At 33.8% G+C, this 25,160-nt stretch overlaps 7 protein-coding genes across 13 annotated transcripts; 4 read left to right on the plus strand and 3 right to left on the minus strand.

The window, feature by feature from the left end:
* Positions 1-213: 213 nt before the first annotated feature.
* LOC138932293 (guanylate kinase) lies at positions 214-3,563 on the plus strand. Of its 2 annotated transcripts, XM_070293969.1 has the most exons (6): positions 214-437; positions 1,105-1,191; positions 1,371-1,638; positions 1,718-1,941; positions 2,074-2,184; positions 2,361-3,563. In XM_070293969.1, the coding sequence occupies exons 2-6, from the start codon at positions 1,158-1,160 to the stop codon at positions 2,372-2,374; spliced, it is 651 nt and encodes a 216-aa protein (XP_070150070.1). In that variant the 5' UTR covers positions 214-437; positions 1,105-1,157; the 3' UTR covers positions 2,375-3,563. The 2 variants fall into 2 exon arrangements, with proteins under 2 accessions (XP_070150070.1, XP_070150071.1); XM_070293970.1 differs by lacking the exon at positions 1,105-1,191 and having other exon boundaries at positions 215-437.
* A 138-nt stretch (positions 3,564-3,701) lies between these two features.
* Positions 3,702-4,961, minus strand: LOC138932854 (uncharacterized). The gene is made up of 3 exons (XM_070295070.1): positions 4,881-4,961; positions 4,743-4,803; positions 3,702-4,608 (listed from the first exon to the last, which is right to left on the minus strand). The coding sequence occupies exons 1-3, from the start codon at positions 4,930-4,932 to the stop codon at positions 3,717-3,719; spliced, it is 1,005 nt and encodes a 334-aa protein (XP_070151171.1). The 5' UTR covers positions 4,933-4,961; the 3' UTR covers positions 3,702-3,716.
* A 716-nt stretch (positions 4,962-5,677) lies between these two features.
* On the minus strand, positions 5,678-7,663 carry LOC138932837 (uncharacterized). Its single transcript, XM_070295025.1, has one exon. It carries the CDS (start codon positions 7,661-7,663, stop codon positions 5,678-5,680), a length of 1,986 nt encoding a protein of 661 aa, XP_070151126.1.
* Positions 7,664-9,425: 1,762 nt separating this feature from the next.
* LOC138932855 (uncharacterized) lies at positions 9,426-12,315 on the plus strand. The gene is made up of 6 exons (XM_070295071.1): positions 9,426-9,471; positions 9,596-10,292; positions 10,429-10,752; positions 10,845-11,115; positions 11,197-11,663; positions 11,758-12,315. The coding sequence occupies exons 1-6, from the start codon at positions 9,469-9,471 to the stop codon at positions 12,105-12,107; spliced, it is 2,112 nt and encodes a 703-aa protein (XP_070151172.1). The 5' UTR covers positions 9,426-9,468; the 3' UTR covers positions 12,108-12,315.
* Positions 12,316-13,363: 1,048 nt separating this feature from the next.
* Positions 13,364-15,117, plus strand: LOC138932852 (G-protein coupled receptor dmsr-1). Its single transcript, XM_070295068.1, has 4 exons — positions 13,364-14,085; positions 14,175-14,286; positions 14,366-14,547; positions 14,627-15,117. The coding sequence occupies exons 1-4, from the start codon at positions 13,475-13,477 to the stop codon at positions 15,090-15,092; spliced, it is 1,371 nt and encodes a 456-aa protein (XP_070151169.1). The 5' UTR covers positions 13,364-13,474; the 3' UTR covers positions 15,093-15,117.
* A 212-nt stretch (positions 15,118-15,329) lies between these two features.
* Bbs4 (Bardet-Biedl syndrome 4) lies at positions 15,330-20,425 on the minus strand. The gene is made up of 11 exons (XM_070295069.1): positions 19,929-20,425; positions 19,647-19,751; positions 19,319-19,458; positions 18,920-19,032; positions 18,746-18,840; positions 18,299-18,461; positions 17,884-18,037; positions 17,399-17,521; positions 16,282-16,453; positions 15,902-16,095; positions 15,330-15,817 (listed from the first exon to the last, which is right to left on the minus strand). Exons 2-11 carry the CDS (start codon positions 19,726-19,728, stop codon positions 15,695-15,697), a joined length of 1,359 nt encoding a protein of 452 aa, XP_070151170.1. The 5' UTR covers positions 19,729-19,751; positions 19,929-20,425; the 3' UTR covers positions 15,330-15,694.
* Positions 19,306-25,008, plus strand: LOC138932851 (solute carrier family 35 member F5). 6 transcript variants are annotated; one of them, XM_070295063.1, is made up of 11 exons: positions 19,306-19,492; positions 21,009-21,321; positions 21,419-21,694; positions 21,884-22,094; positions 22,286-22,423; positions 22,516-22,572; positions 22,811-23,074; positions 23,157-23,339; positions 23,495-23,811; positions 23,909-24,154; positions 24,313-25,008. In XM_070295063.1, exons 4-11 carry the CDS (start codon positions 21,933-21,935, stop codon positions 24,380-24,382), a joined length of 1,437 nt encoding a protein of 478 aa, XP_070151164.1. In that variant the 5' UTR covers positions 19,306-19,492; positions 21,009-21,321; positions 21,419-21,694; positions 21,884-21,932; the 3' UTR covers positions 24,383-25,008. The 6 variants fall into 6 exon arrangements, with proteins under 6 accessions (XP_070151164.1, XP_070151162.1, XP_070151166.1 ...); XM_070295061.1 differs by having other exon boundaries at positions 21,009-21,317; XM_070295065.1 differs by having other exon boundaries at positions 21,009-21,313.
* The last annotated feature ends 152 nt before the right edge of the window (positions 25,009-25,160 follow it).

Here is a 25,160-nt window from a genome sequence, read left to right on the forward strand (position 1 = left end):
GATATGTAAAATAGATAGAGACGGAGCCTATTCTGGGAATATATTTGCAGGAAGGAATGAACCAACAGTTTGGGTTGTGCATCGGACAATTCAGCGTGACTCGGAATATTACGCATCAATCGACAGCTAGTAGTGTTCCATCTATATATTTTATATGCTATGGTACATATATACATATGTAGTACGCGTATGATACTTGTGTACCTTGTATCTTGTATTTACTGATGTCTACCAGTCTGGTATTGGCATTATATTTTATCATGCAATCGTGTGATATTGCTTGTAGTTTGTTTTATAACTGTGCGGTCGTTTGTTACTTATAGAGAATAGTAAATAATTGTTTCTCGTTGGTTTATTAGGCAGTTTTATTTGTGAAACTACGTCGATTAATTATTGGATAATTTGGTTAACTCAGTCTTCTTTGTCTATTATTATAGGTAAGATTTTTGAAATCAAAGCGGGGGAAAATGCGCGAATTGTTTCTTCACAGCGCTGATTAAAATATGATACGAAACACACAATCATTTTAAAGAGATCTGATCGCACGAAACAATTTATTTTAATTAAAATTTTGTTTTGTTATAGATGATATATTAAAACAAACAAAATCGCACTTTTTCATATTATTTTACTACAATGTAAAGTGATAATTTTAATTAAACTATATCTATTTATCTATTTGTCATAGTTTTTAAATTAAATTAATGATTGATTGACCATACACATTATATACCCATGATCTTTTGAAATCTCACCATGTGCACATTCAATATACCAAGCATAAAAATATATTGTACATGTCATTAGAGTTTATTTATTTTATATTTTTTTTATCAATCAGTTATAATTTATCACTTATAATATAAAGTCTAGAAATATTTTATTTCATGCAATTTTATATAATTATTAAGGAGGAATGGATACTATTGTTAAAAATGTTTGCGTTTTTATATATATTTCTAATTTCTTAATTAAATCATAAAAGAAACAAAAGTTTTGTAATTTTATGTGTGTAATTAGTCTATACACATATATATATTAGGGAATATTATACGTTTGTTATGTTCACGTTTAGTTCTTGATTGATATTATTGAATTATGCAGAATCAGAATTTTGAGATAACTGGTATTGGACTATTGCCGTCTTTTTAATTGCAATGTTCACACAGTGGTTTAGGATACTTAAGATAGGTATGCGGAATTTAGTATAGTTTTATTTATGCATAGTTTTGTTCATATATAATGCAAGAAATTTAAATGATTTGACAAAACTAATGCGTGTTAGAAAAATTAATTTAAAAATCTAATTATTCTGAAAAAGAAGAGTGAGAAGAAACAGTATAGAATTAAAAAAAATATTATATTTTTAGGCTGCGTCAATATGATTCACAAAGGACTACGTCCATTAGTATTATGCGGCCCTTCGGGTTCTGGAAAAAGCACTTTGATAAAGCGATTATTTGATGAATTTCCTGATACCTTTAAATTTTCGGTATCTCATACGACCAGAATGCCTCGGGCTGGCGAAGAAGATGGGACGCACTATCACTTTACAAATAAAGAAAAAATGCAAGAACAAATCAAGAATGGCGAGTTTATTGAATCTGCTACATTTAGTGGAAATTTATATGGCACGAGGTAGGAAAAAGTAATAGTATAGATGTAAATATAATATAGTAGGGTATGTTGAAATAACACAATCCAAATGTCTTTGTAGCAAACAAGCAGTTGAAGAAGTACAACGTTTAGGAAAGATATGTGTATTAGACATTGATATACAAGGCGTAAAACAAATAAAATGCACCAATCTTAATCCCCTTTATATATTCATAAAACCGCCATCTGTCTTGGAGTTAGAACGGCGGTTGAAAGCTAGGAACACAGAAACCGAAGAATCGTTACAACGCAGATTAGCAATTGCCAAAACTGAACTAGAATATGGTATGTTCTATGTATGCGAGCGCGCGTGCGTTTTAGAAAAGTTATACTTGTAGATCATATATATCATATACTCTTTCTCTCTCTCTCTCTCTCTCTCTTTAAAATCTGCATAATATATATTTATGTTTACAGGTGAAACACCAGGTAACTTTGATTTTATCATAGAAAATGATAATTTGGAAAATGCCTATGAGAATTTACGTAACTTTATAGTGGCTAATTTTAATCTACAATGCAAAACAGGTGAATAAAATATACTATTTTGTTTTTAGTGGATGATATTAATCTTTCTACCATGTGTTATACTTTTAGTAGGACATCCTATATATTACACAAGTATTTTTATTATAAAAATCTACATCATAATCACGAATATGATGATACATATAATAATTGATTTTTTATAAAAATATTTTCAGTCGAAACGAGTTAGTCAAGAGCAGATATATAATAGATCGTAAGATTATTCATATAACTGGACACAGCAAATAAATTTGAATTATATCTTGACGAAATGTTTAGAAATTATTATTTTAAATACATTTAATCAGCATAATTAAAATATGAATAATAATTTATGAGTCAAAACTAGAGCTTAATGTAAACTTATGTTATTCTATATTGTATCTTCACGTTCGCATATCTATATTTGACATATTTTAAATTACCAAGATTTTTAATTGCAATAATTGCTACATCGCGTATTTTTCTTATAGTAAGTTTAATTTGATAATTATAAAGCAATTTATGAAAGAGTCTATTCTAATAAGTCTATTCTAATATTGGTACAATATCACACTAAATATATTAGCTGATTTCTCTTTATTAAAAATAAAAGATCCACTTTTTTATAGAAATAAGAGAAACATTTTCAGAATAGAATTTTAGCTTAATATTCAAAAAGTAATTTAAAGAGATAAACGTAGAATTTTAGCTGTAGCTAACTGAGACTATTCACCAAAAAAGGTTGTGTTCCAATAGAGTAGGCTATCTGTAAAATATACTTGCGATTTCGTACTTATCTTCGTGATAAAAATATCATACAATCATAATATAGTCACTCCTGGTTTATATCATGACAGTATCATATGATCATGCCAAGTACTTAGAACTAAGATTATAAAAAGAATATGTGTGTAAACATTCCTATAAAATCTGCATTTGCGGTCACAAATAATTATTTATATTTTTATTACAAAGTTGTAAAGAAAAAATATTTTTCTTAAATTATTAGGTAAAACTGCATGCTTGTTTTATTGGACGTGTGCAGTTTGAAAACTAATAGTTTATAGTATTCGATAGTGTCCGATTTAAAATCGATATAATACGTAAAATATATATTCATGAGTTCCCTGATTATAGCATAAAAAAATAATGATAGAATATTAAGCCGAATTACATTAGCAAACCAAATTTGCTCCTGCGTTTTAAAATGACATGTTATAAATAGAGAAAAAAAATTTCTTTACTTAGAACTAACGTTAATCGATGTATTAGTGCGATTGACATAGAAATAAGTCGCGGAGAACACATTTTATTGTAGATACGCTATTACAGAAAATATATGATGTTATGCATGTATATATTCTCTCAATGGTATATATATTTAATAAATAGTTTGAAATAGCACGATTTGTCAATATTATTCGCGGTAATGTAATACAGCGGAAACACGGTATAAATATAATCCATCACAACAATTAATATCATTATTATCGCGCATGGAAGCAATTTTATTTATTAATTTATTTTTTCTTCGTTCGAAAAATTTTTTATCAAGCTTTACTTTTTTTTTCCTCTGACTGACGACGATGAGTAGAATAATCTCGTTTAGACCATTCACCGTGATGATGACGCGTTTTATGTCGCGGCAATTCACTTACTTCGATAGATGTTACTTTGACATTATTTCCTTCTACTTGGCTGTCCTTTTCAGCGATCTCTTGACGTATAAGATTGTCGCCATAATTCCTTGGCGTAGAATTGTCTATTATTTTTTCGGCTTGTTGATCGAGGCGCGATGTAGGTTTTTTGAAGAAGGTGTATCTAATTATTTGGGGTCGTGGTTGAAAAATGTTCTCTGAAAGTAATGAATCAGAAGCAATGTCGATCGATGGCGCATTGGCAGCTTCCATGTCGCTTATTTTCTTTGTCATTGTCTCCTCCGCATCAATTTCCTCGAAATAACTAGGACGCTGTTTTACATCTCGTGTTTCTAATTTTTGTAATATCTCGAGATTTGGCTGTCTCGATAGATCGAAAGATTGTCGACGATTATCTTGAAACGGATAACTATCATCTTTCTTATTTTCGCGGCTCTTTCTAGAATACACCGTCTGCTTCATCGGCAAATTTTGATCGATAGATACGCGATCCAAATATCTTTCAAGAATGTTCCAGTTTTCCAGATCCCGAGAAATAGCTCTTCTAACGAGCTTGGAAATTTCATCAATATTCACATTTTTATTGTTGTCAAAGATTACCGAGACAGGGCGATCCGCGATTTCAGCCGAGTATGCGAAACGCTCGAAGGGCACCTGAAAACTCGTTTCCAACACTTTCCTATTTTGGTCCAAGTTTCGTTTCTCCTGATAAGCATCATGGGCATAATCTGGATAGTACGCCTCGTAGAATACCGGTCCCTTATCCAAGTTGTAACTGTCATACCTATCGTGCAACGCAACACACGATAGAAAAAATAGCAATATTTGTGCTTTCAATGCAATTATATCTATAAATCTTTAAAAACAGTCTTCTTGCAGGAAGACTATCGCTAGCGCATTGAAAATGATAGTAGTCACCTAGATATTTTCGGATCCTGTGCGATGGTGGCGGCAGCCGCGACAACAATGGATGATATAGCTATATGTGAAAGAAACATATATTTATATCCCCTAATTTTATATCGACGCGATCAAATATAATTCGCGAATACGTACCTAAACAGATAATTAGGATCGCTGCCAATGGTGCATATCTCCGAGAAGCCATGACTCTATAATCGAGCAACGACCTACGACTGAGTTTCCTCAAGAGAGAGAGAGGCGCGTGTGCGTATTTTTGGAGATTCTTAAAATAAATTTCGTTTTCGGAATGTTGCTTTAATGCTAACTCGTTCTGCATGGTCTCGTTAGTTCGAATAATTATATTCGCGAATAAAAAGTATCCTTTTCGCCTGGATCAATAATAAAGGAACATGCAGTTCATATATATTATCCTCCATTAATCAAACTTGAGACTGCTGCGAATAAAAGAGCTTGTGTTGATCGAATTATTGCGTACCACAAGTACAATATTGTCACGCGAAAGCGTATATAATATTGAGCTATTTTTTATCAGATATAAAGTCTTCTATAATTAAGATAGGGCTCCAAACTGTTTGTTTAAACTGTAAGGTTTAAATATAAACATGGATGAAAATATTTGCGAAAAAAGCTCGTCAAGAATAAAAGAACTTAATATCGCGAGCTTTGTATGTTAAAAGGTTGTATGAGAAACGTGTTAAAATTTTAACACGTTTCATCGTTTTTTTTTTTTTTCTGAAAATCTGCAAAATCTGAAAATTAAACAATACTTTAATTCTCTTAATAATCCATATTGATTTATTCAATGTTTCAGACAATATGAATTTAAAACGTATGTACTGATCTTAAATTTCAATGATTTTGTCACTTGTGTGTCTTACATCTTTAATATAATACTAATGTAAATAGACAGCGTATAATATAGAGAGAAATCAATTTTTCAATATTAGCTCGAGAACTCTCTCCGTTCTTATGTGCGATTGCGATTTCTTGGCAAAATACAATTCCGCGAGGAATACACCGATGCAGAAAAGTAAACCAATTGAAAGTCCGACGAATGTAAGAGAGTAATGTTTCATGGTCAATTTAATTCTTCTCTCGCTCTTCTCCACCTTTCTTTTCTGCTCAGCTACGTATGTCGGATGTGCCATATTCTCATACCATAGATTAACGAGGCCCGCTTCCTGCATTCGTAACAGTAACCCGTTGATTCTCTCCCGATACGGTGAATATAGTCTCATTACGTAGGACAATGAGTAAGTACTAGGACATTCCTCGACTAGGTGAAGCAATTCGTTGCCGTCCGCGTCGTAGTACTGGGACAAATCATCTATTTTGAGCGAAGCGTAACGTGTAATGGCGATTACTTTATTTTCAAAAGCCACCATGTCGATTATCGGTTTGTCGGAAACTATCACCTTGATTTTACTGCGTAATTTCTTAGCCAGAGTAGTATTCTCTGTAAACGCATGCTCCTTCAAGTTGTAATATTTGGTACCTAAGGTGAAATTCGAGTTGGCGACATCCTCCAGAGTGTTCAGCTCCGGATAATGGAAAGGATTACTCAAGACGGATACGAGATAGCTTTGGTAGAGATCGACGACGATGAGTCCGAAAAAAAGGGTGCCGAATAAGAAGACTCGCTGAGCAGTCGTGCTACCCGGACCGCTGTCTTCCTTCAACGGATAACACGAGGTTTCGACAAGATCGAAACACGATGAAACATAAGGGTGTATCCTTGGCGGTAAACTTGATTGCCGTGGAAGAACAAATCCCGTTCTCGTTAAAGGAAGAAGAACGGCTCCTTGCCGACGAAACGATCCGCTATAATACTTGATAAGAAACCACAAGATGGACACAAGAATGTTGTATATCGCAAGGGCCGTCCATAAATCGGGCGCGAACGGCATTATCGGCATGTATGATTTAGGGATAAAACCGGTTGTGGGCGCGATCAAGCACAGCTTGTCTTCGTATACGCTGGCTGTAAACTCGTAACTTCGATATTTCTGATAATGATAGATAAAGAAACCGTTTATGATTATGTCTGATTTGTCGTCCTCGATGTATTGAAGACTACGATGGAAGGGGTCTATTTTTCCTTTAGTAAAATTGGTCGAAAAGACGTTGATGCGGAACTGAGCCCTCATCGATTTCTCCAGTAGAAACATCGCATCCGCATCCATTCCCCTGTATTTGTATGTCATGATACTCTCGTTGAACATAACGTTCATCGTCAGAGATCCAAACGCGATTACGCGTATAGGATATCCATTTAGATTTTCAAAGTTTGTGTAAAGCTCGATATTGTCTGTTTGATTCATTAAACAGATCTTGCGCACGGCACCGTACTCGTTCTGCAGATTTCTTTCAAACGGCAGATATCTGCTTAGACATCGAAAATCGTCTTGTATTGAGACGAAGACGATTCTGTAGACGTTGTAAGTTTTCCAGATAGTCTGAAAAATTTCGCGCGATGAAATCTGTGAGATCGGAGCGGTGATGATCATCAGATACTGATTGGTGGCTTTCCATATATAACTTCGTTCGCGCACGAAAAATTTCAAAACATTAATATCGTCGACGATGAAGATCCACGTGAGATCGACACGATTTTCCCACGTATATCTCCGCGAGAGATTATTCATTGTGATCTTGTAGCTGACAACCGACTCGCTCGCTACGTATTTTGACACAAGATCTACAAAGTTGGATCGAACGTCGGAGGAGACGAGAGAAAATATTGACGGATAGAATTTTTGCTTGCTTCGAACGTAATTCAAGATAATCTTCAAATTTTCTCTCTCCGTCGAGCTCGACGAGTGGCTTTCTTTGACAGCGATTCTGTACACGTTTGTCGTACTTTTTGCTGCCGCTAATATCGACATCATTAAACAAAATGGTATTGTCGGTGACATTATGGCGTACCGTGGAAGCTCCTCTCGACGGTGTCAAATTGTATTCGAACCTACTTGATTCGCTTCATGAACAATGGTAAACACAAGAGACAAAGTGCGAGTTTTATATGTAGATGCGAATCGGTGTACATAGTTAAAAAACGTCATACATAGTTAAGAGAGTAAGATTCGTCGAAAAACTGTCTCGCTATAGTAGATATAAATCATGGGCGTGTAGCCTAGATAAAAAAAAAAAGGTCAATGAGGTTAATCGCGGGACAAAAACGCTATTAATGCCGTGGTAGAATTTTATTGCATTTTGATGAGCTCATGTGCTACGTACATCTATAAATCATTATCCAAGTTTCGTGGTCGTACGGGAAGGAAGATGGGAAAGCGTTGTAGTAAATCATTCGCTGTGATTGAAAGGGATATTAAAATGGAGTTCATGAAGCAATGATGGAACGCTAAGCCAACAATTCTTTCTTCGAAGTTTGAAATTTACTGATATATTTTCTCTCTTTGCTTTCATTCCTTAGAGAGAAAATAAATTTTCTTTTAAGCGTTTGCAAAAGCATCAATGCGATGAAATAAACCATCTCTTATTTCTTCAAGTATCTTTCGAGTATCTTTCTAACGAAAGAATATCAGCGCAGATGATATGCATTTGCTTCTCCTCCAATATAATTTAAATAATATGCTTTTTCCCTCTGAAATATTAAAAGACCACATTATTATTATCGTTGCGTATTATCATCCGGATATGCGCGCGTTTATCCTCTTAAGCTAACAATTGTTTTTCGTATCGCACCGCATATATACATATATATACTTATCACTGATAAAAAAAACTCATTACAGATAAAAATACAATGAAATATACACGACTGGATTAATCAATTTGCGTAATACGTTACATTCGTATATGATTCGCTTGGCCTTTAGCTCCCTTTTAATAAAGAAAAAGGGCTTTCTTACCTTATATGTTTCGGTACTTTGTGTTTACCTCAGGTATGTTGAGCAAACGTTTGGCTCCCTTCGCGAACGTCAAGTTTCCGATATGTCATTAAGTTAAGAGCTTAGTTATATGTATAACGCAATGATTCTCGCGAGTGCAAACATCGATGTTGATTTTCGTGTTGTGAATAAAAGTGTTTTCCTCCAAATTCCTGTTATCGCAAGGAAAATAAAATTGTCTGAAAACGATTAAAATAAAATAAAAAAGAATTAATTGTATGTTTGTAATTTTTTGATATATCAAGTACGCTTTAGTAAAAATAAAACGTTTCAATTTATCTCGTATTGATTTTAGCTAATAATTCAGTTGTGAAATATGTAAAATATATATATATATATATATATACATCTTATATATACATTTTAGTATTACAATTTATTTCAATGTAATTTTAGTTGTAGTAAATTCCTAGAAATATTTTATGAGAGTCGACATAAAGAAAAATGCGATTGACTTTATGATGCTCTCAACGAATTGGAAAAATTAAATAAATAATATATAGACGATAGGTTTATCTTTATTAGGTTTTATCTATAATCTAAAAAGCACAATATATTTATTTTGTACACACATACAAACAAGTATATAAGTTGAAACCTTCACGATCGAAAACATACCTGTCCAATGTGACACGATAGCTGAGAAAAGGAGGGTCAATAAGGGTAACGATAAGGATGAGTGATGTATGACTTGACTGTATATATCGAACGAAAATATTCGATGTGAGGAAAAATTTCGGAGGATCCGATGTCAGTGTTAAATCGTACAAATAAGGGAACACTCGTCCACCTTGATAAGGTTCGCAAACATGGTACGTCGATATATTTTTGTTATTACGATAAAAGAACTTACAAAATTTTCTTTCTCTCTCTCTCTCTCTCTCTCTCTCTTTCTCTGTCTCTCGTTGCATTGATTCAAACAACTCTTATTTGCAGTTGATTCGTGAGTTTGCCCTCATAACATTAATATTTCTGCCTATATTATCGAGTAAAGATTGTCAATGGTGTCGCGCTGTCGAATTTTGGAGCAGTGTCGTATGTTCTGTGGAAAATTCTAAAATCGTCCATTTTCACGGCGTTGATAACAATAGGAGCTCTATCCTTTTAGAACCATGCTTTGAGACTTTTGTACGCAGCATCGCGCGTAAATGCGCGATAACGACTATGCTGAGGACTTACACGTTTCCTGACTCGGAAAAGACATCTTTTGTCGATAATAATGACGTAACTCACGAGATCGCGGAACAGCCATCGATTTGGAAGATTACATCCGACGATGAGCCTCCTTTTCGAGTAACGTCCGCAAAAATTGAAAAGATTCAAAACAATAAAACTTTTGGAGAGGATACGTGGAACATACACGTGATCCTTCCGAAGAACATCCACGCTTTCGATCAAATTTCAAAAGATGGTTCGAGGTTCGAATGGAAACCGCACGATCGATTCATTGTACTGATTGCTTGCCGAGAGGAAGTGCTAAACAAGTCGAGGCTTGATGGAATTTTAAAGACATTATGGACCAAACATAAGGTGCAAAGCATTTTGGTTGCCGAAACGATCGCTGTCGTAAATGATATTCAAATTGATCGAGCTATTCGCTCTTACAATCCGTTCGCTAAAGTCAACGATTCTGGTTCGTAGATCTTAGATATTATAAAACCGACAAGTGTTGATATCGTGATGAGATTACTCTCGATACAATTATTCTTTAATCTTTGTATATCCTCTGTTATAAAAAGACATAAGAAAATATCGGTTTAATTTTTCAGCGTATGGTCAAATCGAAATTATAAATGTAAAAACGGCAAAACAGGCGTCGAATCTGATATCTCATTTAATTTATTACCGAACAAATAATATGAATGGATACGAATTAAAAATGGGTTTATTCTCTCCTGCACAAGAAGCAAGCGAACAGGCGAAAGTTGGATTAAGTAAATATAACAATAATACCGATATTTTCCAAGGACTTGACGAAATAATACTGGATACGATAGCTCAACGTATGAATTTCACAACGAGATCGATATATCCAACAGATAATAAATTCTTCGGTCGTCAATTATCTAATGGGACGTACGTCGGTGCTATAGGTACTGTAACAATATATCTATGGAACTATTCGCGCCTAGTATAGTTCCTCTTGTTATTGTTTCTTTTTTGATTGTCACACGATAATAACCAGCTTACACAGGCGATGTAATATATGGTAGAACGGACATCTGCTTCGAGTCCTTTTACATAAAGAAATACAGTAATAATGCTGAAGAGGACATAAACTTCAGCGTATATATGGACTTCGACAAGATATGCGTAATTGTTCCTAAAGCGATCAAGATACCCAAGGGGCTTCGACTATATTACTTTTTTCCGCGCTCGGTTTGGATCTGTTCAATATTGGTGCAGGTCTTTGTGTATATAACATGGTATTTTCTGCAGACCTTCATTCCAAGAAAGTATGATACTCATCAAAATATCAGTAATATTAATTATCTATATATAGTAATGTAAGCAAAAAGACACATTCATGTTTTCAGAATGAAAAAAGTAAGTCTCTGGACAACGATCTATCGATTGATTTTATTAAACGCCGGTTGCCCCCAAAAGTTGCCAAACACGAATGCTGAGAGAATATTATTGTCAGGCATTCTCCTCGCCAACATCACTATGACTGGTCTCTTCAGTGGTATTTTATACAACAGTTTCGCGCATGACATGTATTACCCGGACATTGAGAATCTTCGCGATCTCGACGCTTCGGGATTGGTGATATCATTGGCCTCTATCGGTCTGATTGATCTCTTTGACGATGATAACAATTCGACAATTATGCGAAACCTGCGAGGTAAATTACGATACAGCGAAAACGCCGTCGCCGTGAACGACGCGGCTTATTACCGAAATGGTTCGGGATTTGTCAAGAAAAATGATTTCCCCGCTCTTACCGCGGAATTTGTTGATGTGGACGGTGAACCGTTGCTTCATCTTGTCAAAGAGTGTCCAGGTAAGAATGCTGCGCGTAAAGGTAAGAGCGCAATACGATTACTCGTAATAATAGTCTTTTCACATACACATATTAATATCGCATCTCATATTAGGTACATTCTTTTTATCGTATTTGCTGCCCAAACATTCGATTCTGCAGCAGGGAATAAATGCGTGGATTGGTCGATTGAATCAAGGTGGTTTAACACTCTTGTGGAGCAAACAGGACATTGAAAGTTATACTGTTCAAAAAAAGGCACTGGCTAAACGAAAAAAACTAACTGAGAACGAAAAGAAGATGAGTGGTTTCGTGCCATTCAGTCTATCCGATGTGCAGTCATCGTTTTACATGCTGCTGATAGGGCTATTGGTATCTGCGATAGTATTTTTGCACGAGAAAGGTTGGCTGAAAGGCCGATCGTTATCGCGCACCGAAAGATCAAACTTGGAATTTATGCGCTAGTCATCAAACATGGATAAAGCCTTTTTCCTTCTCTTTTCAGTTCTCCTTTCTTCCGCGAAATTTCTTTTTCAAGGAACAAAGTTGCAAGAGTATGCAGGCGGAGTGCAAAAAATACAAAGAAAGCAAAAGTTCTTTCCTTTCACGCTCTTGTTTCCTTCCGCACATTCCAATTCCTCCAATTACAAGCAAATTATTATAGTAAATCTCAATGAATCCAGTAGCAATCTGATCTAATGGCAGTTTCGTCTTTGTATTCTGCAAATATAAAAATGTGATATAACACAATATATTACAAGATATAAGGGCGTTACAATGCTAACATTTTTATATCAACATCATTATTACATACACGCTATAAACGTGTTGTAATACCGAATAAAAATATATCGATCGGTGATTATGAAAAAAATAAAGATCGAAATAAAGATGAAATTGTACACAAACATTTACATATACATACTGTTTTTACATTAGTTATTCTTAATCGTATTAGCACATATATCTTATAACATGAACCGAATGCGCACATTTGTTTCATGGGTGTATACAGGATGAATAGTACATACACACACACCATTATGGACCATCGACGTCCTGCGCGCAGGCTCTTTCACAACATCAGAGAGGAAAACGTCGAGAGGGAGTGAGGATGCTCGTGAATTTTCGCCAATAACATCGTCAGTAGCGTGACTATCCACCGGTTGGATTTACTCGTGGTAGTGTAACCTGTTGCCGTGGGAAATCTTGGACGACGAATGCTATAAAGTGCTTAGTTATTAATGGTATAATATTCATATTCGATTTATTCGACGTATTATATGTGTAAGTGTTCGCGTATATGTGCGTAAGATAATTCGAGTTCGTTGCCCTTATAAATGTATAAAATATACGTTCAAGATATCCTTTTTTTTTTTCTTTTCAGATTCTAATTTTTTTCGAAAAATGAGCGAAAAAGAGATACTTTCTGAAGAAATAAGTAACCCGGCAAGATAGATTTAATCAGCAAAAATGGGGATGGTTGTAACATCACTCATCTCGATTTAATTAAATTCTGATGGAAAATGTCACGGCGTCAATCCATCCTTGAATAAATAAGACTTTTTTCTTTTTTTTTCTTTTTTATTTCATAATAATCTCGATGAATGAACATAGAAAGTTGCATCATCCGAATGAATCGCTTAATTTGGATCGTAGAACATAATTAGTCGCGAATTAAAGATATATCAGCTGTTAATAATTAGAACAAAAAAGAGTAACGTTGTTACATAAGTGATACAGCTACCGTCGCAAGTATTTTCAGCTATATCAAAAATGAAGATGTAAATGTACTTGTTGTTAGATAATGGAATAGAATATGGTACGTTGTTATGCTTAGGGGCGAAAGCGCTTACAACTGGTACCGGATATCCTCGAATACGTCCGAGTTGTCGAGATATCTGAAGGCTCGAGAGAAAAAGAGTATGTCGATTATGCATCAGTTGCAGAATATCACGGATATTATTCGTGAATATAATCTGAATATAACTGATGAGGAGATTGGCAAATACTTCGATCAATTTGGCAACTTTACTGATCGTAAAAACGACTGTATTGAAACAATACATCTGACCTGCTATTGTAACGATGCGATTCGCGATCTGACGACGAAGTATAAGAATTATCATGGTTACGCTTCCCTTATCATATGCTCTTTCGGCACGTTCACCAATATGCTCAATATTATCATCCTTACGAGGAAAGATACAAAAGCGGCATCCATAAAACGAATTCTCACCGGCCTGGCCGTGACGGATGCGTTGGTGATGTTGGAGTACATTCCTTTTGCGATTTATAAATATTTCTTATTACCGGAACGTAGAATCTTCCCGTATGGATGGGCTGTGTTCGTACTGTTCCATATGCATTTCACGCAGCTTTTTCATACGATCAGTATCGCTCTCACACTCACTTTAGCCGTTTGGAGATACATCGCCATTAGGTGAGTTTCATGATTCTGAATTTTGTTCAAATGTAGAAAGATTAGAAAGTTATTGTTTTATGTCTATTTCTCTCGTGTATATGCACTAGATTTCCGCGTTACAATTATACTTGGTGCACCGATAGACGTTGCACGATCGCTCTTTTGTGCAGTTTTCTCGCTCCGTTCCTCGCCTGCGCTCCTAGTTATTTCGTATTTGGAGTGAGTAAACATTAATTATAATATTTTATTCAAATTCTCGCAGCTGCGCTTGCAATAAACTTAAATTTCATTATGTCAGATAAAGACAAAGACCATTTATGAGAACGGTACCAAGGAGATCTTGTACCACGTGGACACCGATTCTATTGATAAAGAATTCCTGTATCAATTAAATTTCTGGATACTTAGTGTAGTTGTTAAACTCTTACCGTGTGTCCTTCTTACTATCATCATTTGTTGGCTGATAAAAGCCCTTTATAGGTAAAATAAAACAGATTATTTATTAACATACATAATTACGTTCGCACTTTTATACGTTTCAACATTTTACTCGATTCAGGGCAAAGGGTAGAAAACAAACTTTGAAGAGCTACAACCATTGCGCGAAAGTAGCTAAACCAACCTCATCATCGAGGATCTCCGATCTTGAGAATTACGATGTATCGTTTGATATTAAAAGAGACGAATGCCCGCGACGGGTGAGTAAATCTGACAAACGAACGGACAGAACAACGAGGATGCTTGTAGCGGTGTTACTGCTGTTTCTAATAACGGAGATTCCTCAAGGCGTTCTGGGTTTACTTTCCGCGGCTCTGGGCGATTGTTTTTTTCGTAATTGTTATCACAGGTTTGGGGAAATGATGGATATCTGTGCGTTATTAAACGGCAGCATAAATTTTATCTTATATTGCTCTATGTCGCGGCAATTTCGTATGATTTTTGGACAATTATTCAAACCTAGGATTATAAGCAGCTGGCTAACGATGAACCAACACCAAACCGATATACAAAGCACGTATGTTTAACACAAGAGATTTTTGGAATGTTCTCTCTCTGTTTTCCGAAAGTAAAATTTGAGTATGAAATCTATAATTATAATTAATAAATATATAACATTATATGATTAATAAAAAGTTAAAAATGATCTTGAATCCATCCAGATAAAAAGAAAATATTTTAAATCAACAGAATCAAAATATATATCGCTTGCATAATATTATAATGCCCTCTAATAAAAACTGTTATAACCTTGTTAATACAATTAATTATATAATTAGATGCGTGTATGTATATGCAAGCTTAAATAAATAAATGTAATAAGCAGTTTATTGACTACATGCATACATGCATACATGCATGTATATTTAATTCTGTGATTTCATCTTGTTAAATGTATACCTTTTCTGATAACATGTAAATAAGAAATAAATGTTGCGTGCGTCGTTAATCGTTAATCTACTCATCTACTGTACCTCACTTGTATGTAAAACACGTTGTAACAGAAATATAAAATGTGATAATGTTTCAACAAATATTATTTTGTTAGATTTTTTCTAAGATTTATATAGATATATATTATATGGATATCCTCTAAGTCTGTAGAGAGTGAGAGAGAAAAATGTATTTTTTAAACTTCATCAGCGCTCAATTGTCGCTCTTCACTCTCTTCAGCTGGCAGCTCTTGATTAGTATTTAATCCTGTCTTTTCATGTTGCAATTTCTTTGATAACTTTTTTGCCATTTGCGATATCTATATATGTCGTGATATAACGGTATAATCATATGTAATTAACATGCTATATATTTCTTTTTTAAGTTTCGATTTTTAAATTACCTGCGTATCGACGTCAACAACAGCCATAATATCGTTGAGTGCTGTCAAGATTTCAATAGCGTTAGTTTGTTTATCACGAGCATCAAGAACCACGGCATAATTAATCAATATCAATGGATCCTGAGGAGCTAGAGCGTGAGCTTTCGTCAAGGATTTCTCGGCACCTTCCAGATCATCCAAACGTTTCAGAGTCACTGAAATATAAAAAAAAAGAAATTCTATAAAGAATCCATGAATAAAAGAAATGCTTTCGAGTAATATTCCATCAGAGGAAAAAGATTCGCGTAAAAACAAGAGCTATTTTTATACAGAAAATATGACTCAATGTGGAAAGCTGTTTTTATATATATCGTTAAATGTTCAATATTTTTTCTACTTACGACCCAATAACAAGTATGGTGTAGAATTCTTTGGTTCGGCGCTGACCGCAGCGCACAGGTAAATCGCGGCGGATGCAGGTTGTCCAGTGGTGAGAAAAACGATTCCGAGATTACACGACGGGACACAGGACATCGGACTTAAGTAATGTGCTCGTTTCAACGAGCTAATAGCCTGCGAAATAGAAGAAACTTTTACTTTTATTTCTCTTAATAATAATTTAAATATTTTCTTCTTAATCGTTATTTTTAGCAATATAAATAATATATAATGAATGCAATTTTATCTGTAATAGAACTTGTAATATATAATAATGCAATTCTAACGAACTCACTTTTACGATGAATTTTATGCATCAAATATAGTAAATAATTTATATATTGTTTCACTATAATATTAATAATGAAAATAAGTTTCCGTTATTAAGTGAAAATTTGCAAACAAATTATTTCTCTGTTAACTGACACGATATAATCTCGCTTTCTAACTCATACTTTCAACGCTGTCTGAAGTATAGTTATCGCCCATAAAGCAAGAACGTGTTATCAATATGCTATGGTGCAGTGCAATACTGCGATTTCCCACTTAATTTCGACGTATTCCCAAGAGGGTTTCTCTCTGTTCCTGTTTATATCACGATTCAAAAGATTTTGTAACTCTCGTGGCATATTTCTCTCTCTCTCTCTCTCTCTCTCTCTCTCTCTCTCTCTCTCTCTCTTTCTATCTCTGTTCTTTCTCTCCCCAAAATAATCCTATTACATTGCATCATTTAGCATTACGCGAAATGCAAAACGATAATTCTCTGTGTCAAAGTACTGATATCTGCTGCGAATATCAGGCTACAGACTTGTTAGTAATTAGATCACTATTGATTGTATTAAATAGATAATAGTATCAAATGGATGATATTACACACTATCCATTTGAGTATTACTAACGGAAAAACGGAAAAATAAAAATTTCTCTTCTTCATACGATATATAGTATACTATCTCAAACATCAATATATGAACTATAAAGCTTTTTTTCTTAATTAATAGATGTTACTGCAAACTTGCTAAAAAAAAAGAGGAAAAGGCGAAAGAAAAAAAAGAGAAAAGAATAGATAGATTTACTTACAGCAACGTATTTTTGTTTTGCATAGAGACACATTCCGATATTATTCCAAAGCGCCGAAGATTCCGGAATGATTTGTGCTGCTACTTTATACTTTGATAAAGCCACATCGTAATCTCGGTGATTCTGGAAAATTAAGGAAGATATGCTATTTAAAGAGAGCAATTTAAGGAAGATATGCTATTTAAAGAGAGCAGGAGAAAATTCTGCATGCGAGGAACGCGAGAATAATGAAATTTCCATTTAATAAATGTGATATACGCCTTTTAACTACTTGCGTTAGTAAAGTAATGCAATAACATTGTAAAAATTGCGTTTAATGAAATAAAACTTTTATTTAGGAATAAAAAAATAGAAAGTTTGTAAGGAATCAAAAATTAATTTAATGAAACAAGTATGAATGCAAATCGATTGATTGAAATTGCTTGCTAATTAAAGAGGAATGATGAAAGAGAAAATCGTTTTTTTTTTTTAATGAATTTATGCACCTGCATTATGTAAGCCATGGGCAAAATCGCCTTAACGCAATTAGGCGAATAAGCTAATGCCGCTCCAAATTGCTGAAATGCTCGTTGCATATCTCCAATTTTTAAATACAAAAGACCCAATTCTGTCGCTGCATCGATACTTTCGGGATTTGCGCTGAGCGTATAACGAAAGCAAGAGATTATTAAACCGACATTAATATCAAGTCAACATAGATATTAAAGAAAATACATTCGCGAGAGAGAAAATAAGAAGTATATTAAGAGAAAAGAAGAATAATAGAAACGATCGAAAATTATTATATTAATAATAAATAATAATAAATACTATTGACTCAATCAAATCCATATCGCATCGAAACTAAAACCGTATTTCTAGAATTCTTACGCGACATATAACTGATGATGTGTTATTTACTTCAAAGCTGCCGTATAAGCATTTTTGGCATCTGGAATCATATCATCTAGGAGATAAAGTCTTGCGAGGGCAAGATTGGGCAATTCACTTTTCGTTAATTCGGTTGATCTCTTAAAATGCTTCTTGCCCTCTAATAATTGATTCAATTTCACGTAAGCCTCGCCTAAACAATAAAATAAATGTTTGTCAAAAACAAAGCATCGCTATACTTTACGCCAAACATACCATATGTATGTGTGATTGCGTGATGGAAAATTGTATAAAGAAGCGTGTGCAAAATTATATACAGATTATAAAGTTAAAGAGAATGCAAAGTGCATCCAAAATGTATTATCGTTAATAAAGTAGCGCTTCCTAAGTGTATTTCTCCAGAAGTTTGCAAAACTTGGCTAATGTGCGCTACGCGAAGTATATCATGCCGTAAAGTGAGTTATGAAGAGAACTTGCCAAGACCATAATATATTTCCCAATCCGGTACAGCGGATATCTTTTCAGCTTCCGTGTATGCTTCTATCGCACGCCTATGACTTCCCATTATTAATCTAAAGTAGCACAATGGTCATCAATCATTAAGCATCGTGCATCAAATTAAACAATCCTTTTTTAATCAATATTACTTACAAAGAATTCGCTATCTGTTTAACGTTATCAACATTAGTCGAATTCACATTGTATGCGGTTTGAAAACAATCTAGTGAATCTTGAATTTTGCCTTCTTTTCTGAGAATTAAACCCTATAAAGATAAAACTACTTGTAAATACGTGTCTTACATAACGAGAGAAAAAATGCCTTAATTGTATCTGAGAGAAAAGAGATTTATAAATTTCACGAATAAAAATTTGATCTTTTTCCCTCCCCTCCCTTAATTAGTAATCGTTCCCCGAATAGTTCTGTGAAAACTTTTGTGTGATTTATATCATGTAATAATAGCAAGTATATAACGATTGTACCAATTTCCTTTTTGTATCGATTACTCTCGGCATCACCTTCTTTACTGTATCGATCACAATCGATCTCACCTTCAAATAACTGGCGTATTCGTGACCATCCGATTTCATTAGTTCTTGTTCGATTAGTAGCTTGCAAGCACTGTACTCGTGTCTCGTATAATGTCGATGTAATAGCCAATTGCGATTCTCTATAGCTGCTATATCCGGAGCTACGTGTGTATACAGAGACGACAAAAAAAAACGGTAAGAAAAATAATAATGTTTTTATATATTTCTAATAAAGAGATCGAGACGCGACGCGCATAATTATTCTAAAATCGATCGATCGCTCATCGAGTTATTCGAGTTTTCGTCACATACACATTAATATTTTTAATGCTAACAATGTTCGCGATACCTCTTTTGCCTCTGTCGTTTCTCGTCCGTTGTACAACAGTATTTTCCTGTAAACGACCGTTGCTGAGAACGTCATTTGCCATTATTTCCTCATGCAATAATTTAACTGTAATAATATAACGGTATATAGTTCTGTTTTTGTTTCGTGTGCTTTTGCGCTTGTCCTTTAACTTCTCTCAATGTTATTCGAAGAAAAGAGAATTGTATTGCTTTTCTATCGCCATGGTAACCGGATAATTTCATGAGTATAATCCTAGTCTTGTTAAATCAAATGCATACGTACCATAGACGGATCTTCAAAGTTAATTTTCTCAAAAACCAAATATGAAAAAATTTACATTTCCGACTTGTATTTGAACGAGGAATCTTCATTTTGTTTAAGCTACATTTTCCACGTTTACATCATGTATTGTATATAATAGAAATATTACTATTGCTCATTAATCGACGCTTCAAAAGTGTTAGCACCGTACACACAATCACTTACGATCACTCATCGACTAGTGTTGTACTTTTAGATATTTTCATTACACTAAACGCGATTGACCAATCAGCACATTTTGTATTCAATCAGCACGTGGTACAAAGGGGTGTCACTTCTTTATTAATAGTAAATCTGTGTCATTTTGTTTGCATTTTCTACACTCATTTTTTACATTCGTCACTCTCTCTCTCTCTCTCATTCTTTTTAATATATATATATAATTTTCTGCACTTGAAAAATTGGATACATAGGACGCGTTCTACTTAACGACCGCAACGCTCACGGTATCATTTCATCCTTGTTGTTCATCGAAAGTTAAACAAAGACAAATGATGCTCGCGAGCGTTGCGGTCGTTAAGTGGAACGCCCCCATAAATATAATATATATATATATCTGTTCTTTATAGTTGAACTGGCTGCACTAGTTCAGAGCCCATCTTTCTTCTTCCAATGGAGAGAGAAAAAGATAAACTCTGCATTGGTTCAGAGTTTATCTTTTTCTCTCTCCATTGGAAGAAGAAAGATGGGCTCTGAACTAGTGCAGCCAGTTCAGCTATAAAGAACAGATATATATATATATATATATATATATATATATATATATATTATATTTATGGGCGCGTTCCACTTAACGACCGCCACGCTCGCGAGCATCATTTGTCTTTGTTTAACTTTCGATGAACAACAAGGATGAAATGATACCGTGAGCGTTGCAGTCGTTAAATGGAACGCGTCCTATGTATCCAATTTTTCAAGTGCAGAAAATTCTAGGGAGTGCAACAAAACGAATAGATCTAATGCATTCTCGCGCATGCGCGATCAAACCGGCTCTATACCTATACCAACTTGTCATATGTCATATCAACACTGCTGCTTCAGATTCGCGGCGCCAAATGTGTTACGATTTTGAACATTATCTAATGAGCGCGATATACACTATATGAAATATTGAAAGAGATCGATTAGCGTAATCAGTTGTGCGAATGAAATTTATTGAAAATCAATGATACAAATGAGATGGAGAAGATGGGCAAAAAACACTACACGCGTTGACAACGATATCGCGATACTTGCTACGAGGTGTTATCAAATTGCGATAACACTGACGCATCTCTTATCACTAGCGCTGCATAATGTACGACGGATGCTACGACACACGTTAGTTCGTACAACTATCGTATTATGCATGTATGTATGTATATATATATATATATATATATGTATGTATGTACGGATTCAAGTGTGTTGCGATACACAACTGACAATTCTGTGATATTCTTTCTCGGAAGATGTACAAGTTACAGGAACTAATACGAGGCTTGTCACAACGAGAGACAATGTAATGTGAAATCGACATCGGCTAAAACCGGGGCCGTAAACAGCTGGTTAGGGTTAGGTTATCTCGTCAGTGTGACGGTAAGGGAATCAGAAGAATTTTGCTTATCGCTCCTCGACACCTGTTAACACGAATCTTGCTTCATACTTGCCGTTCTCGCATTCTGTGTTTCAACATAGAGATAGTAAATACATTAGCGCGTGAAGTCAGCTTTCATGTTTTCCGTCTGGTAACTATTATTATTATTATTATTATTATTATTATTATTATTATTATTATTATTATACAGTTTCAATTGGCGAGGGAGAAAAAAAAATTGTAATTAATATATATTTTAATTTAAAATTCTAACAACGTCAATTTTATGCATCTAATTGTGACGTGAGACCAAAAAAATATTAATATAATAATTTTACAGGGAACAAGTATTCAAATACAATGTTATGAGAAGAAGAGATTAAGATAGGATGAGCTGTTCCGTAGAATTACGCCAGCGTAGGCAACAGGGGATGGCGGAGGATCCTCATAAACTCGCGGCGATGATGAACAAATCTCAGAGACTCATATTAGGACTTTTAATTCTGTTACTGGTTGACATAATTTGGGTATCAAGCTCTGAGCTTACTAAAGTAAGATAAAGTAGAAGTTGTTTATACGTTTACAAGCTTTCTCTATTCTTTACCTTTTTCTATAATTATTTTACATATTCATGTTTATTATCTGCAATTATCAACTACTTTTTTAACTTCTCATTAAATATTCAAAAATTATTATTATATTATAACAGAAAATTATGGTGATAATATATCCTGTTTTTCAGTATATTTACAGGGATGCAACCTTTGAAAAAGCATTTTTTAGTACATATATAAGGACATCTATGTTTACCTTTTATTTGCTCGGCCTATGCTTTTGGCCACCTTGGCGGGAACAATGTAATAGACCTGCAACATACATGGTATCTATTAGAATACATGTATTTTCATAAAATATCATTCTTTTTTTCCTTTATGCTATTTTAAAGTTTCCATATCTTTTGTTTGTTTACAGTTCATAGATCCTAATATCGAAGATGACAACTTCTATGTAGAAGCTAATACAAGTCTAGTAAGTATAAAATTATTATAAATATAATCTGTTTTCGTATATCAAATTTTTATCTCATGTATCAAAAATAACAATAATAATTATTATATGTGGATTATATTTAATGGGGACACTTTGTGATTTGAATTGGGAGAGTGTTCCAATTATATCAATAAAATAAATTATATTTGTCCGATATGATATAAAAATAATTTATGGCTACTGATCTAATAAAGACTAAAAATTCCTTTTATTGTAGAGCGATCCAACATTTGTTCCAATAAAAACTCCGGATCATTGTGATCGCTCATCGGGTACGGAAAGTGACGATTCGTCTATCCGCTCTGTAAGATTTAGTAAACTAGCTGAGGTGCGCCATATGTCGGAAAGCGATGCTACAGAAGCTCTATTAGCGCGGCTTAGCTATCAAGCCAGTGTTAGAGCCGGAGAACACGCGAGACGACAAGCTAACAAATTCTCTGTACAAAAAGTGGCTAAAATAGCCCTAATATTCTGCTTGTTTGTAGGTAGCATAATGTAAAATTCAGTCGAGTAAAATATTCTACTGTCATTACACATATATCATTAATATTCTATTCTTCCAGTGGTTCATAGCAAATTACACATATCAGATATCATTGAAGCAAATTGAAGATAAAATTGTGATTGTATTGTCATCAACATCTAGTTTATTTACTTTATTTCTCGCTGCTTTCTTTCCCAGTAATGGAGGGGATAAGTTTACACTATCCAAGTTAGCTGCTGTACTTGTTAGCCTCGTTGGACTAGTAAGTTGCAAATTTATTCGAGGATTTCAATTTAGAGATAAAATTCAATTTGTATCAATTTCATATATTTTTTTAGCATTAAAAACAAAAAATTTCAGTTGATGCACGCATTTATTATGTAATTTTACTCGAAAAATATTATTTTTTATTTACAGATATTAGTTGGCATCTCAGATTTGACTGTAGAAAACAATAGCAAGTCATTGGGCATAATATTAGCTCTAGTCAGTGCTTTTTTCTATGCTGCATATGTCGTATTTTTGAAAAGAAAGGTAGATCATGAGGATAAAATGGATATACCAATGTTTTTTGGTTTTGTGGGGATATTCAATTTAACTCTTTTGTGGCCTTTTTTTTTTATCCTTCATTATGGTCATTGGGAAGAGTTTGAATGGCCCAATAGTCACCAATGGACATTCCTAATTATAAACGGCCTGATTGGTACAGTTCTAAATGAAGTTCTTTGGCTGTGGTAATTTCAGTAGATTTTTGCAATGTACTTTTATTGCATATAATAACTCATAAGTTTATATAATATGATTGTATATATTTTATAATTATATCCATAGGGGTTGCTTTTTGACATCGTCTCTTGTAGCGACAATGGCTGTAAGCTTAACAATGCCCATGTCAATGGTAGCTGATGTTCTGTTGAAAAAAGTTGAATATCCCTGTATTTTCTACTTCGGAAGCATTCCAATGTTCTTGGCATTTCTAGCAGTGTCCCTTTTTTCTTATTATGATAATTGGGATCCTGTTATGAACTTAATGAAAAGATTTTTTATCTGGATTTGCAGAAAAAACAGATCTACAAGGTAAAATATATGTCGCATAAATGAGCAATACATTAATCAAGTTATGATAACAATAATATAAACATAGAGTAATTATGATTATAATTGTAATATTGTGCATGTGTGTGTTTCACGCATATATTATATATATAAAAGACATGAGAAATTGATATTTTCAGGATTCCAGATCTTGAAGCGGAGCAAACGGAATCCTTAATAGGGATAGATAGTGGTGATCATGAAGCTTAATAAGACAATAATGAGAGAATCGAAAACATGATAAAACATTTCGTGTTATATATATATGTCGTCATAATAATAAGATTAATAAGCGTGCGATTCTCTCTTATATATACGTGCCTCCCATCGGCCATGAACACCCGTTTCTATATATATCATCTCAGTGTCAGTTGCGTTTTATTATATACTGATATAACAGTAATCACATAAGATGCTACTTTCTCTATATATGCATTTCTACGTATTGCTTTATTTTGCACTAAATCACAAAATAATATTACTGCCGGACAATAATCATTGTGAATCGATTTATAACAAACGCGATTAATATGTTTTATTTCTTCGAGTCTATTTCTGAAACTACCTCTTTATATTATTAGCGATCTATCAAATGAACAGACTCTGTTTTTATAAACTCTGCCACTAAGGTCTGGTATATAATCATTACTTCAGAACTATGGAGTTTGGATCTTGTGCTTTACCCTATTCTATATAATCGAATTCGCATAAAGAGCAAAAAATTCAGTGTCTTTAACAAAATCTGTATATAGTATATAATAAGAGTTAATTGAAATCAAAGAAAAATATTCGTTTCTAAGACGATATTTTTCCTAAATAATATTTTTTATTGCTATTAAGGCTTTATATATATATATATATATATATATATATATATATATATATATATATATATGTATGTATGTATGTATATATATCATTGTAACATGTTAAAATGATTAATGAATAACTTATTGGAGAAGATAGATAGTATTGTGTGAGCTGTATG

This window comes from Polyergus mexicanus, unplaced genomic scaffold, assembly GCF_030449975.1.
Source record: "Polyergus mexicanus isolate NDT 795.1 unplaced genomic scaffold, iyPolMexi1.0 SCAF_4, whole genome shotgun sequence".
NCBI lineage: Eukaryota > Metazoa > Arthropoda > Insecta > Hymenoptera > Formicidae > Polyergus > Polyergus mexicanus.